At 44.1% G+C, this 12536-nt stretch overlaps 1 protein-coding gene across 1 annotated transcript in view; it reads right to left on the bottom strand.

The window, feature by feature from the left end:
- Nucleotides 1-1144: 1144 nt before the first annotated feature.
- The window catches only part of FAM78B (family with sequence similarity 78 member B), a 78883-nt gene continuing 67491 nt past the window's right edge, over nucleotides 1145-12536 (bottom strand). The window contains exon 2 of the mRNA XM_039222934.1: nucleotides 1145-1885. Coding sequence (XP_039078865.1) covers nucleotides 1363-1885 — 523 coding nt within the window. The 3' untranslated portion in view covers nucleotides 1145-1362. The remainder of the gene's footprint in view (nucleotides 1886-12536) is intronic.

The raw sequence follows: 12536 nt of genomic DNA, 5'->3' as shown, positions 1-12536 counted from the left end.
AAAAATTTTTACTGTAAAGACTGGAAACTCTTTAAAATGTTTGAGATTGGCCTAGCTAAAGGAAATATGGTCTCTCAGCCTTGATGGTTGGTTCTCAGCCACAGAGTCTTGCTTAATGTGCGCAGCTCAGATTTTCATTAAAGAGCTCTGAAGTTAAGCATTATGAAGCACTTTCTCACAAATGCTCATGCAGTTAAAGTTGAGCTTCTGTGAAATCGAGCTAAAATAAACACATATAGATATAAAGTGTACGTACTGGGCTACAAGTACATATGTAGGCACTGCTGGCAAAAGTGTTAGTTACGCTAGCTGCATCCTGACGTGTATGTTCGAATGTGTGCGTGTATAAACATATGTGTATTCTGTATGCTCACGTCATTCAGAAACTAAAAAAAGAAAAAAACCAAAAAGAATGAAAATAGTATTCTTATTTGTTAAAATGTTCTTGAAATCCTACATGGATTCCATGGTTTATAAACAATTATCTTTTTGTAAATTTAGGGCTGGAAATGGGGAACAGAATAGGCAGCTGTAAACAAAATCACAATTAAGGTTTCACTAAAAACATGGCAAAGGCCCCAAATATCATAGCTACTGCAGAATACAGGAACTATCTATCCAAATATTGTGATTAAAGATACTCTGAACAATCAGATTTTGAGAGGAAGTGGAACCTTTGAAAGTCACCATCTGTCTGTTCACATCAGAACCTTGGACAGCTCCAACGAGGCTCTCCTTCAGAATGGAGCACTTACCACTCTATCTCTAGTTTTTAAAGTGTACCTTTCATTCCACTGAGTATGTTGAAGATCTGATGTTCTGCTAATAAATTCACAGGTATTAATTTTTAATAACAACTTATTACTCCCTCTCCCCATTCTCTTCACCACCTTTCATTCCACCCCCTTCCCCAGTACCCTCCAGTCAGACAGTGGGACTGACTGTCTTACAAACACCTGGTGTGGATGTTTTCACTCCCACTTCTAATTGGTTGGGAAGCAGCATTTGCCACAGGCACTGTTTAATTTTGTTTCCATCCCCTGCATCTCACAGGAAAGCAATGGTCAATAGTTCAGATAAAAGAATCATCCTGGTCAGCTCCAAAATATGGCTACTTGCATGGTAATCACAGCAAGTCTGTCAAATCAGTGATTTCTTTATTCCTAAAAGGAAGGGAATTTTCCTAAGGATTATGGTTCTACCACCCAAGAAGCAGCCCTACTCTTCACAAGTGGCTGCAAAGGCTGGCAAACCGAGAGGTCTGCTTTGGCTCAGAAACTCAGTTTGGCTCCTGCCCCCCCGGCAACCTCACTGCGTGTCTCAGCATCATGTGCTTCACACACAGTCAGGTCCAGTCTGCTTCTACTTAGGAGGGATCACAACCAGAGGTGGCCCTCGCTTGGGTCTCCACATGAGGACCTGGGCATCGTTGGCATTGGGTTTCACTAGTGCATTGGGGGGGATGGGCTCCATCCGGCTCAGGATCCGGGGCTGCTCCTGCTGAGTCCTGCCCACTAGCCGGGCCCGTTGCCCCAAGAGCTGAAGAGGGTCCACCTCAATGTCCACTCTCATCCTCCACTTGATGGTCTGCAGAATGATCTTCTCCTTCGTGGTGGTGTTCATGGCCACCAGCCAGGTAGTGAAACTTTGGTCCCTCTTGATCCTTGTGAGCAGAGGCACATTGCTGTCACTCACTGGCACTGCCCACGTCACACTTGGGTAGAAGTTGTCATTCATGCTGACGGAGAACCTGGAGATCTTGTTGGTGGGACCAACCAGGGTCACAGTTTCTGTGGTGTTCCCGTACCAAGGGTAGCTCACCCCATCTGAGTCACTGATGGCTTTTACTCTCCCTTCCCTCAAGTCAGGTAGTTCCCAGCTTGACCTGGCAAAGCAGAGAGATGCACAAGAAAACAAGAGGCTGTATGAATTTTTCAAAAGCTGGAGAGGTGCCCACACTTACTAACACAGTCAACTTGGTCAAAATGGGAAGCTCAGAGGGGAATTCAGGTCAGAAAGTTCTATGCTTGTGCTGCTTTGGGATTAGATAGGGACAAATCGAAACAACACAAAGATAAAAAAAAAACAACACCAAAAAGTTAAATAAAATCATAGCTGGTTGCACTGGCAACAGGAAGCTCAAAGAGGCATCTGTGAGCCCCACAAAGAGGTATCAACTACTTGGGATGGTGGAATTGTAATCAGCTATTTAGAGTCACTCCATTGCAAGGACCACTTTCTTGGGAAGTATGAGTGTGTGTGTAAGGTTTGTTTGTTGGGAGGAAGTGGTTACAGTTTGATGTACTTGAAAGGAAGCATCAAGTGTAAAGGAGGGCAAAAGGAGGCCAAGTTAAGGGTTACACCAATTTCCCAGGAAATCACAGTCGTAGAATTTCTACTCAACAAAGAAGTTTGCTTAAATTCCAATCATTGGCTAATCCAGTACTTGGAAAACAGACATAGAAACTGATACACAGGAGATAATGGTCACCTTCTGGAAACCACCTCAAACCGAACATTATGCTGTAGGCTGGCACACATAGTCTCTAATGCACTATTCTCCCACTGACTTTAGGTCCAGACTGGAAGTCTAATTGCTTATTTTATTTTATTTTTCTTAAAGATTATTTTCATGTTTGTTTATGTTGGAGAGAGAGAGAGAGAGAGAGAGTGAGGGGTCATGACCTGAGCTCAACCCAAGAGTCAGATGCTCAACTAACTGAGCAACCTGGGCACTTCTAATTGCTTAGTTTAGCAAACGTACCATTCTGGGCATTTTGCTACTTCTCTTGGGTGCCCCAGACCTTAGTCCATGTCTCTTCCCCCTACTCCTCCTCCCCTCCTCTTCCTCCTCCTCCTTCTCATCACTACCACCATCATTGTCATAGCTGATACTTATTGAGGACTTGCTCTATTCCAACCACTGTGCTAAGTACTTTAACTATGTTATTTCAGTTAATACTCAAAATATCCCACAAGATAAATGAACTTCTATTTCCATTTTACACACGAGACAATAAAGGTTTAAAGATGTTAAAGTCCATATCATGGGTTCTACAGATGTAAGAGGTGGAATTAGGAGTTATTTGACTCCAGAGTTTATGCTTTTGACCACTATACCATACCACCTCCGGAAGTACCCCTTACATGGTTCTGGAGAAAGTCAGAGTGGAGGGGACTCTGGCTGTCTGTGTGCTTGCAGCTCCCAGGGCAGCCACAGGGAGCTGGATTGAATCCAAACAGAAGCAGAAATTAAGTCAGCAGAGCCTGGCTGTGAATTCTCCATATATCCACTCTGGGAGTAGGAATGATTCTTAGTAATATTGAGGAGAACTTTTTTTTTTTAGAGAGAGAGAACGGGGCAGAGGGAGAGAGAGTCTTTAAAAATTAATGTTTGTTTATATTTGAGAGAGAGATGGGGAGAGAGAAAGACAGAATGCAAGTGGGGAAGGGGCAGAGAGGGAGACACAGAATCTGAAGCAGGCTCCAGGCTCTGAGCTGTCAGCACAGAGCCCGACATGGGGCTCGAACTCATGAACTGTGACATTATGACCTGAGCCTAAGTCGGATGCTTAACCAACTTAATGAACCAACCACCTAGGCACCCCTATAAAGAGAATCTTAAGCAGGCTCCACGCTCAGCCTGGGATCATGATCTGACCCAAAACCAAGAGTCAGACACTCAATCGACTAAGCCACAGGAGCCCCAGAAGACCGTAATAATTAAAGAAGTAAATGAGATGCTCCACTCACCAGCTAAGTTCTTCCTTTTAGGAAGTGACAGAAGATCCTACAGGGCTTTATACAAATGGCTTAAGAGAGAGTTGCATTGTCAAGTTGACGCTGAAATGTCTCAGCATCTTTTACTGTCACACAGGGACATTGAGACAGTAACTACTGCCTCTGGCTGGCCCCCACAGCACTCCCAGTGTGGCTGCCTGGAATGAGAGTGAGCCCACAGCTGCAAGAACCATTTCTCTTGTCTACATGCCCTTGGTAACTGCTGGGAGTAACTGCAGTGTATCATGATTGGCAGAAATGAAGAAGGGGAAATGACCTTAAGTAGAAAGAGAGACCCCATTTTGCTGCACGTTCTGGGTGTAGCTGAGCCGAGGAGTAGCTCCCTGAAAATGCTGTTGCCATTTCTTACTGCACAAAAGAGAGTAAGAGCTGTTTGAGAAGGATATTTTCATATATGGGTCAGAGGTCAGGTGAAGCCCAATATGGGCTTATTGGGTTTCTGAAATGGCCACACTGGAGTCAGCTTCTTGCCTCCAGCCAAAGTGTGGAGATAATTAGTAAGTCATCAGGCATTTACTTCCTGTGTTGCCTCAACTCTGATCTGTTTAGGTCACAGTGATGTGACCAGTTTGGGTCTGTTCTAGTCTTTGTGGGACTAGAGGACAAGTCTTCTCATCAGTGAAAACTGTACTTAGTACAGTGAAAACTGTACTCATCAGTGAAAACTCTGATCTGCCACTGTGACAACTGTGGCAGATCAGTTGGGGGATTTGGTTTTTGGTTCTGTTATAACACTGTCCCTTTTAAGACTGGCTATCTTGCTGGTCGATTGAGATACTTTGTCTATAGAGTCTTCTCAGTTCATATTTTTTGCCCCTATCTTTCTGCCCGGAGCTATGTGAGCAGACTTAAGCCCAGGGTCTAGAGGTCAGTCAAGTGAGAAATTTACAAAGCTTAGTTTGGTCCCAGATGTTCTGCAAACAGAGATAATATAATAAGGCTGCACTCTTGTGCTTGTCTTGGGAGAAGAGGAATTCTGTGGAATAGAGAAAACAAGCTTCTTTTTTTTTTTTTAATTTTTTTTTTTTTTAAATTTATTTCTAGGAGAGAGACAGCGTGAACAGGGGAGGGTCAGAGAGAGAGGGAGTCACAGCCCCAGGGAGGGTTTGATTTTGGAAGTAGCCAAAATTCATTATGACTTAAATCTAGGGAGTAGGGAGTAGGTTTATTTTTTAAAAGAATCCTAGTTTTATTTCTTTTATGAAAAATAGGTACTAATGTGCATTCTAAGGTAGCGGATTTTTTTCCCCAAAAAGAGTTATGATGCATGATTGGTTTATATAGCTGATAAACTGGTTTGATAATGGTTTTCAAAGAAGTCCCTGATGTGTTTCAAAAGTGACAGTACCGTGAAGTCACTCTCTATTTTAGAGGGCTACTTTGAATGAATGCTGGAAGCACTTCAAATTCCACATGACCTAAAGTGAACTCACCACCTCCAGCATACACTTGGCCCCTTCTCCCATCTCTGCTGCTGGGGGTAACCCACTGCACACCCAGTCTTTGAGGCCAGAAATAAGGGCCATCTTCCTGTGCTCTCTCCTAGACTCTCTCAACTACCGCATCACTGCATCCTGTGAATTTTGCTCCATAAGTGATGCTTGAATTTATCTCCTTTCCTCCATCCAATTCTCACTGCCATCATTTAATCCACACCCTTAGCATCTTCCACCTGGTCTACTGGTAATGGTCCATAGCTGAGCCTCTCTGCATCCAACACTGATCCCTTTCAAATTCATCTTTTAGCTGCACTGGTGTTCAAACATACAGACACTATTCTGTCCTTTCTACACCTAACACCCTTCAAAGGTTCCTCTATATGGGCACCAATGGCATCATCCACATGATAAGATTCACATTCCTTAACATATGGTTCTCCATAGTCTGGCCTCCCCAGCTGGGAAACACCATGCTCTTTTCCACCTCTTCCTTTTTGCTCATGCCATGCCCACTGCCTGAAGCCCTCTTTCACCTGCCAAAGTCTCACTGGACCTAACTACTCATCTTTTGAGAATCATTACATGCATCACCTCCTCCAGAAAGTCTTCTCTTCCAAGCCCTCCTGGATATATCCAGCTCTTTACAAGTCCCATGTTATAATTATTTGTCTATGTGTCTGCTTTATCCATTAGATTATGATTTCCTTGAGACTTGGGATTGTGACTTATTTTTGAATCATTAGTATTTAGCACATTGTTGGCATATAGTAGATCTTAATATATTTTTGTTGAAAGAATATTTTATTTGAATCATTTTTCATGCTTATCTTTTATATATAAGCATCAAAATTTTTTATATCAAAAAATTTTTTAAATCACAGTTTTATACTTTATATATCCCCTTACATTAAAAAAAAACTAACATCTACCATTCATGTATTCCATTATTAGAATAGCACCACACTTAACACTGAAAGTTATTTATCCTTGAAGGGGAGGCAGACAAGCCACACAGAAATAAAATGAATGAATGCAAATGTATTTAGTGACCATTCATGCCATCATATACCTACATATAAAAATGAATGACACAGAGTTGGAATGAAACAGGAAGTTGGAGACATGGACATCCATGCAGGCTATAGGGGGAGGGATTTGTGGAGGAAATGGAGTTTGAGCAGTGAGGAACAAAGAAAGGCACACCCTGGAGGGAGGTTCCATCATGGGTAAACATGTGGCATTAAGCATGAACATGGAATGTCCAGAAACCACCCGGGAAGAGTAGAGACAAGGCTGGTCAGTCAGGGCAGTGTCAGTCTGGGAAGTGCCTTTGATAATGGGCTTAAGCACTGGGATTCATCCCAGGGATGATGGGACTTTTGAGCAAGAGATGATGTGCCAGGAAGGAGAATTAGAGAACCAAAGGGAGAGAACCAAGATGTTTAGGAGCTTTTATAGCATTCTAGGTGATCTTTAGTGAGGCTTTCATCTAGGCTGGCAGCTAGGAGAATGGAGAGGAAGGGCCACATAGAAGAGATACTGCAAAGGTAGATACACTGTGGCTTCAAAACTGATTGCCTATCAGAGACAAAAAGAGGGGATAAAGTAAAACAATCACTCAGTCATTCAGAAGAGCCAAGCACAGTTGACTGGTGTGTGTGTGTGTGTGTGTGTGTGTGTGTGTGTGTGTGTGTGTGTGTAAAATCATTCTCAGAAGTAACAAGGTGTGGTCTCACTATTGCTGACATTCTACACCCATCCCTAGACTCACCCACAGTTGCATTCAGGGTGCAAAGTTCTGACTCTTCATTAGGCAGTGAAGATGGAGTCATGTTTGTCTTGGTGTCTTTGCCCAGAACGTGGTGGCTAATACATGGAGCACACACATGGCTCTTGTTTCTCCTTGTGTCTTGCTATTTCTTCGTCACCATTCTTTGCTGGTTCTGCTTCATTTCTCAACATTTTACCTTTACCTCAACCGTTTATCAGGTCTCAGTCTTTGGCCTTCTTCTCTTTTCTATCCTGGTGAATCCAGTCTCATGGCTGTAAGTACCATCTACATGCTGACAACTTCCAAATTTCTATCTCCAGCCTCGATTGCTCTCCTGAGCTCCATATATCCACCTGCCCACCTGCCAACAATTTTGGAGTCACTTTTGACCACTCTCTCACATTCCACATACTAACTATTGGCAAATCCTATTGATGTCATCAGTATCTATCTAGAATTCAAATCCTGTCCATGCATCAACTTCATCACCACTACCCTGATCCAAGCTAGAGCTGGCTCTCCTGGATTGCTGCACTAGCCTCCTAACTAGTCTCCTTGCTAATACTTCTGCTCTGCCCCTCTGGTCTATTTGCAACATGGAAGTTACAGCGATCTTGTTAAACAAATGTGAAATTATGTCACTCCTCTGCCCAAAATGATTCCATGGCTCCTAAACCATCTCTGTGTGTCTCTGTGCTGCTCACTGACTATGTCAAGCAAACTCCCACCTCATGGCCTTTGCACTTACTCTTCATTTTATTTGAAACATTCTTCCCTCAGGATCTGCAAGGCTTGCCCCCTTACCTCCATCATCCCTGGCTCAAGTATCGTGTTCTCAGTGCCACCTTCCCTGCCAACCATATTTAAAATTGCAAACTCCTGACCCAGGGTTCTTCATCCTATGTCTCTGACTTATTTTTCTCCACTCTCTAATATACTATATAACTTATTTTGCTATGGTCTTTCTCTCCTCACCCGACTCCTCAAATGTAACCCCAAAGAGGGTAAGTATTTCTTATGTTTTATTCACTGCCATATCTCCAGTACCTAGAACAGTGCCTGACAGAAAGAGTTCAAAATTGGGATGCCTAGGTGGCTCAGTTGGTTAAGTGTCCAACTTTGGCTCAGGTCATGATCTCATAGTTTGTGGGTTCAAGTCCCATGTCGGGCTCTGTGCAACAACTCAGAGCCTGGAGCCTGCTTCAGATTCTGTGTCTCCCTCACTCTCTACCCCTCCCCCATTCAAACACAGTCTCTCAAAAATACATAAACATTAAAAAAATTAAAAAGGAATTCAAAATTATTTGTTGAATAGGTAAGTATTGAAACAGGCTGAAGTGAAAGATAGGAGGAGACTGAGTTTCAATTGGGATGTGATACTTTTGAGAGGTTGCAAAGTTGAGTCTAGAGCTTAAGATAAAGTCAGGGCTAGAGGTGGAAAATTTGGCAACTGTCTGCATGGAGAGGGTCACCCGACCCGATGGTGATTTGGGGATCATTGGAGATGAAAGAGATGCCTTAGGAGGCTCATTTAGATGACCAGAAGACAAAGTGGAAACTAAGAAGCAAAAGGGCCAGCAAAGGGGGACAATTAACTTCCAAAGTCAAGAGAATTTCGCAAAGTCACCGTTGTCAAAAGCCACATGAACTGAAGAGACTGGGGTTAAGAAAAAGACCATTACATTTATTAATTATCAAGACAACAGTGAAGATATGCTGGTGGAGGCCATTCTGTTAGGGGTTATGGAGGGAATGAACGAGCACGAGGGAATAAAAGAGAATTCAGGCAATTCCTTCAAGAAGTTGGGTAACAAAGGTGGAGAGCTGTCTGAGCAGAGGAACTGAAAGCAGGATTTCTGGAGCCAGGTTGCCTCAGCTTGTGAACTGAGTGCTGCTGCCTACTGGCTGTGTCAGGTAGGCAAGTCATTTGCCCTCTTTATGCCAGTTTCCATCTACAAGCTAGGCATGGTATTAGGACTTATTTGATGTACTTGGTGTGAGCATTAAATGAGATAATGAGTGTGAAGTATGTGTGTGAAGTATGGCACGTGGCACAAGTGAGATTTAAGTTTAGATATTAGTAAGGAAGAGAGATACAGGAAGAGACAGGGTTGGGAAAGAAGGAAACTAACATCCGTTGTCTCTTCCATATGCAAACACTCGACAGTCACCAGTTGAGGCAGGGATTATTGTACACTGGTCACAGGCAAGGAACAGAAGCTCAGAGTGAGCTGTGCAAAGTCCTATCAATGGGGAGGGCAGTGCCAGGCTTTGAAGTCAGGTCTTTCTGACCCCAAATCTTGCTTTTTCTCTCTCATCATATTTGTGGGAAAGCTCCTTAATCTTAACCTTAAATGAGTTCTCAATCTCATTTTTTTCTCTTTCAAGTCTTTGCTGTGGTGAGTGGAGAAAGCACTAACTTTGCCCTCAGTGATTTGGGTGTCAGTCCCAAAGTAACAGCTGGCTGGCCTTAGACTAGCCACTCCTGCCAGCCTCAGGCTCCTCATGTGTAAAATGGGAAGGAAAATTACAGACGAAAAATAACTCCAGGCTCCTTACATCTCAGAGCTGTTAACGAGGATCACACAGAGTGATGGTATGTGAGTAGACACTTTGCAAACTATAACACACGGTATCCACATTAGTTATTATCTCATTCCCTTCATTCTCTTACAACCCTCTCCTTGCAGGGATAAACAGAGTTTTCATTTTAGACAATCAATCATTGACCCAAAGCTCACAGCTAATGGACTCGCCAATGGAGCTAATAATGAAAACATCGATTATTGCAACCTTCATGCTTTCTGCATCCCATTTTTAGAAAAAAAGGCAAATATTCTTTAAACAAGCTCATGTGAAGCATTTCATTCAAATAAGTGGTCCTTGGGTTGAGGTCCTGTTTCTACTCAGCCAGTTATCTCAGTGCCCACGAGGAGCAGAGCAACCTCCCTGAAGGAGGCCTACTTTGCTCCTGAAGCCCCGTGGTCACCAAGGAGATGGGGAGCCAGCGGCAGCATTCTGGAGGGCAGAGAGTGGACAGATATTCAAGGGCACTGCTGACACTGATGTCCCCTGATTGATGGGTGGTTTCAAGGGTGTTTCAAGGTCCCAGGAAGGCTTTGAGATCCAAGACGATACTGTCCCTTAGCGAGGTGAGAGGAGTTCCTACCTGGCCCTACACTTGAAGACACCCACTCTACTATCTTATGTCTATGCCATTCCACATTTTGGGGCTAAGAGGACATGTCCACCTGGAGCCTGTGCTCCTTCTTCTAGACCACACTTTGGGTATCTGGGATCTCAGTATTCCCAGCCCATATGGCCCCAAACTTGCCTCCAGTGTCATTGCAGGCCTTTTTCCTGGTCTGTCTTCTTAAGGGTAGTCTACTCCACCTATGTGGGCCAAAGCATGGTTTTTTGTTGGGGCATGTGTGGAGTTTATATATGTGTGCTAGGTATCCACGTGAATATCCAAGATGGTCCATATCTCTCAATATGGTACAGATCCAGGGTGGAAAGGAGAGTGGAGCCATAGCTGGGGGTCAGCTCTTCTTATCTTCTTATGGTGCTACACCCTAGCACAGAGCTTGGAAGAGTCTGAGAATTCTAAATCTGAACCTCCTTTTCTAGGTTATTATAAAGGTGTATCTGTCAAAGTAAGAGGACAGAATTGATAAGATTTAGCACTGCTAGTCTGACTTCCACACTTAGCTTTCTGTTAGTTGATTTAGAATTAAAATTACTATTTAGAAATATGGTATGTTAATCTTCGTTTGTGTTCTTACCTTGGACCCTATAAATGTTGGGGACAGGTGGAGGTGGGAGCTCTGGAGCCCCATGGCTTCAGAACCGCGGACAGCGCTAATACAGCATTTTCTTTTGATTTGTGTGTTTTTGCTCACATCTGTTCAATCTTACCATTTACAAAGTACTCTCAGAAATAGCTTTGTACCCACTTCTTACATCAGTCTCATGAAGTGGGTATCATTCTACTTTCCATTACACAATAGGGAACTTGCTCAAGGTCACACAGCTAGCGATGGACGAAACTGAGTTGCAATTCCAGGATCTGATTCAAAATCACATGCTTTCCTCACAATGACTCCCTGGTACCAAATTAGTGGTCCAAGAGTTCTGAAAAATAATAATAGTCATGGGTGATATTAGCTTACAGACACTGCCATCACCATGCCAGTTGTTAAAATATTTTAACCTCTTTTAAACAACTGCTAAACAGACACCCTCTGTCCTGCCCAAGTGCCTCCTCCATAGCCATCCAGGTTCCTCCCCAGGGCCCTGGATCTCTCTGAAATTCAGCAACCAAAGTGTTAAATTTGGGACCTCTGAGACGCTATTCCAGCTCCAGGGCTGGATTTCAGCCCTGATCATATCACAGGCACTGCTCTGAGCCTGTGATCTATCCACTTTGCTGAACCTGTTCTTACAGGAAACTGGCTGCTGGTAACTTTACTGCACTTTGATGGTGGGAAGGGGAACCTGCCTTCTTTCTCTGTCTTCATGGCTCACACCTATGGCGTTACCACTTTTCTCCATCTAATGCTGGGAAGAGCAATGTGCCCACACCCCAGAGGGCTTCCTTGATGCTCCGTATCACTTCTGATTGGCAAAGGCAGCACCCAGCACCTTTGTTTCCCCAAAGCCCTTCCACATGAGGAGCTTGAAGTAACAGCCCATGGCAAGTGAGTGAAGGGAGAGGAGAGGACGAAGAGAAGCCCCTTTCAGGGAGCAGGTGGGGGCAGGGTTCAGGGCTGGGGAGAGGGCTTTGGTGAAAGGTAGGGGAAGCAGGAGTTCAGAGCCAATGCCCTATGTCACCTGGTGTGTCCAGATGCCCACTGCCTCTAGGCAGCCTCTCAGCCCGTTCAGACACCAGTCCTAGCCCTGGCCCTGGCATGGGTCCCGATTCTCAGATGGTTTGCACCATGATTACAGAGTAAGTTTTAAAATTAGGTTTTTCCTCATTCTGCACTGTTTATGTCAGACTCTGAGAAGCCGCCCACCTCCTCTTCCACCCCTTCCTTTCTGACCACATCCTTTTTTCTTGGCACACAAAGAGGCATTTTTCCCCCACAGCAGAAATGACAATTTCCAATGTTTTTAAAGAGACATCCGTATTGGGAGAGGCTCCATGTTTAAGTGAAAGCCTTCTCTTGCTGCCACGTCCATGTTCTGTTTGGACTGGGTTTTTCTAGCATTGGAGACACCTTCTCATTGTGCATTTACCCTTCACTACTTGGGGGTCAGTTTCTCCGGCAGACTCCCTGTTCCATCTGGGTTCTCAGAGGCCTCTGCTGGCCTGTTCATATTTGACAAGCCTGAAGTCTTGGGCCAGTGGCCAGTTTTCTGGGTCATGTCTGAGGATGGCTCACCTCCGACTCCAATTCTGAGCTTCTTGGAGCGAAGCACCCTCCCCACAGATGGGTGCAGCCCAGGGACCCCTTAAATACCGAATGTCTTCACTCACACCTGTTGGGCAGGTATGCAGACTGTGTCCCTAGGGAGCACTA

The sequence above is a fragment of the Hyaena hyaena genome, unplaced genomic scaffold, assembly GCF_003009895.1.
Source record: "Hyaena hyaena isolate Hyena2069 unplaced genomic scaffold, ASM300989v1 scaffold_1216, whole genome shotgun sequence".
NCBI lineage: Eukaryota > Metazoa > Chordata > Mammalia > Carnivora > Hyaenidae > Hyaena > Hyaena hyaena.
The sequence above is the reverse complement of the archived record's forward strand: the minus strand, read 5'-3'. Positions and strand labels throughout refer to the sequence as shown.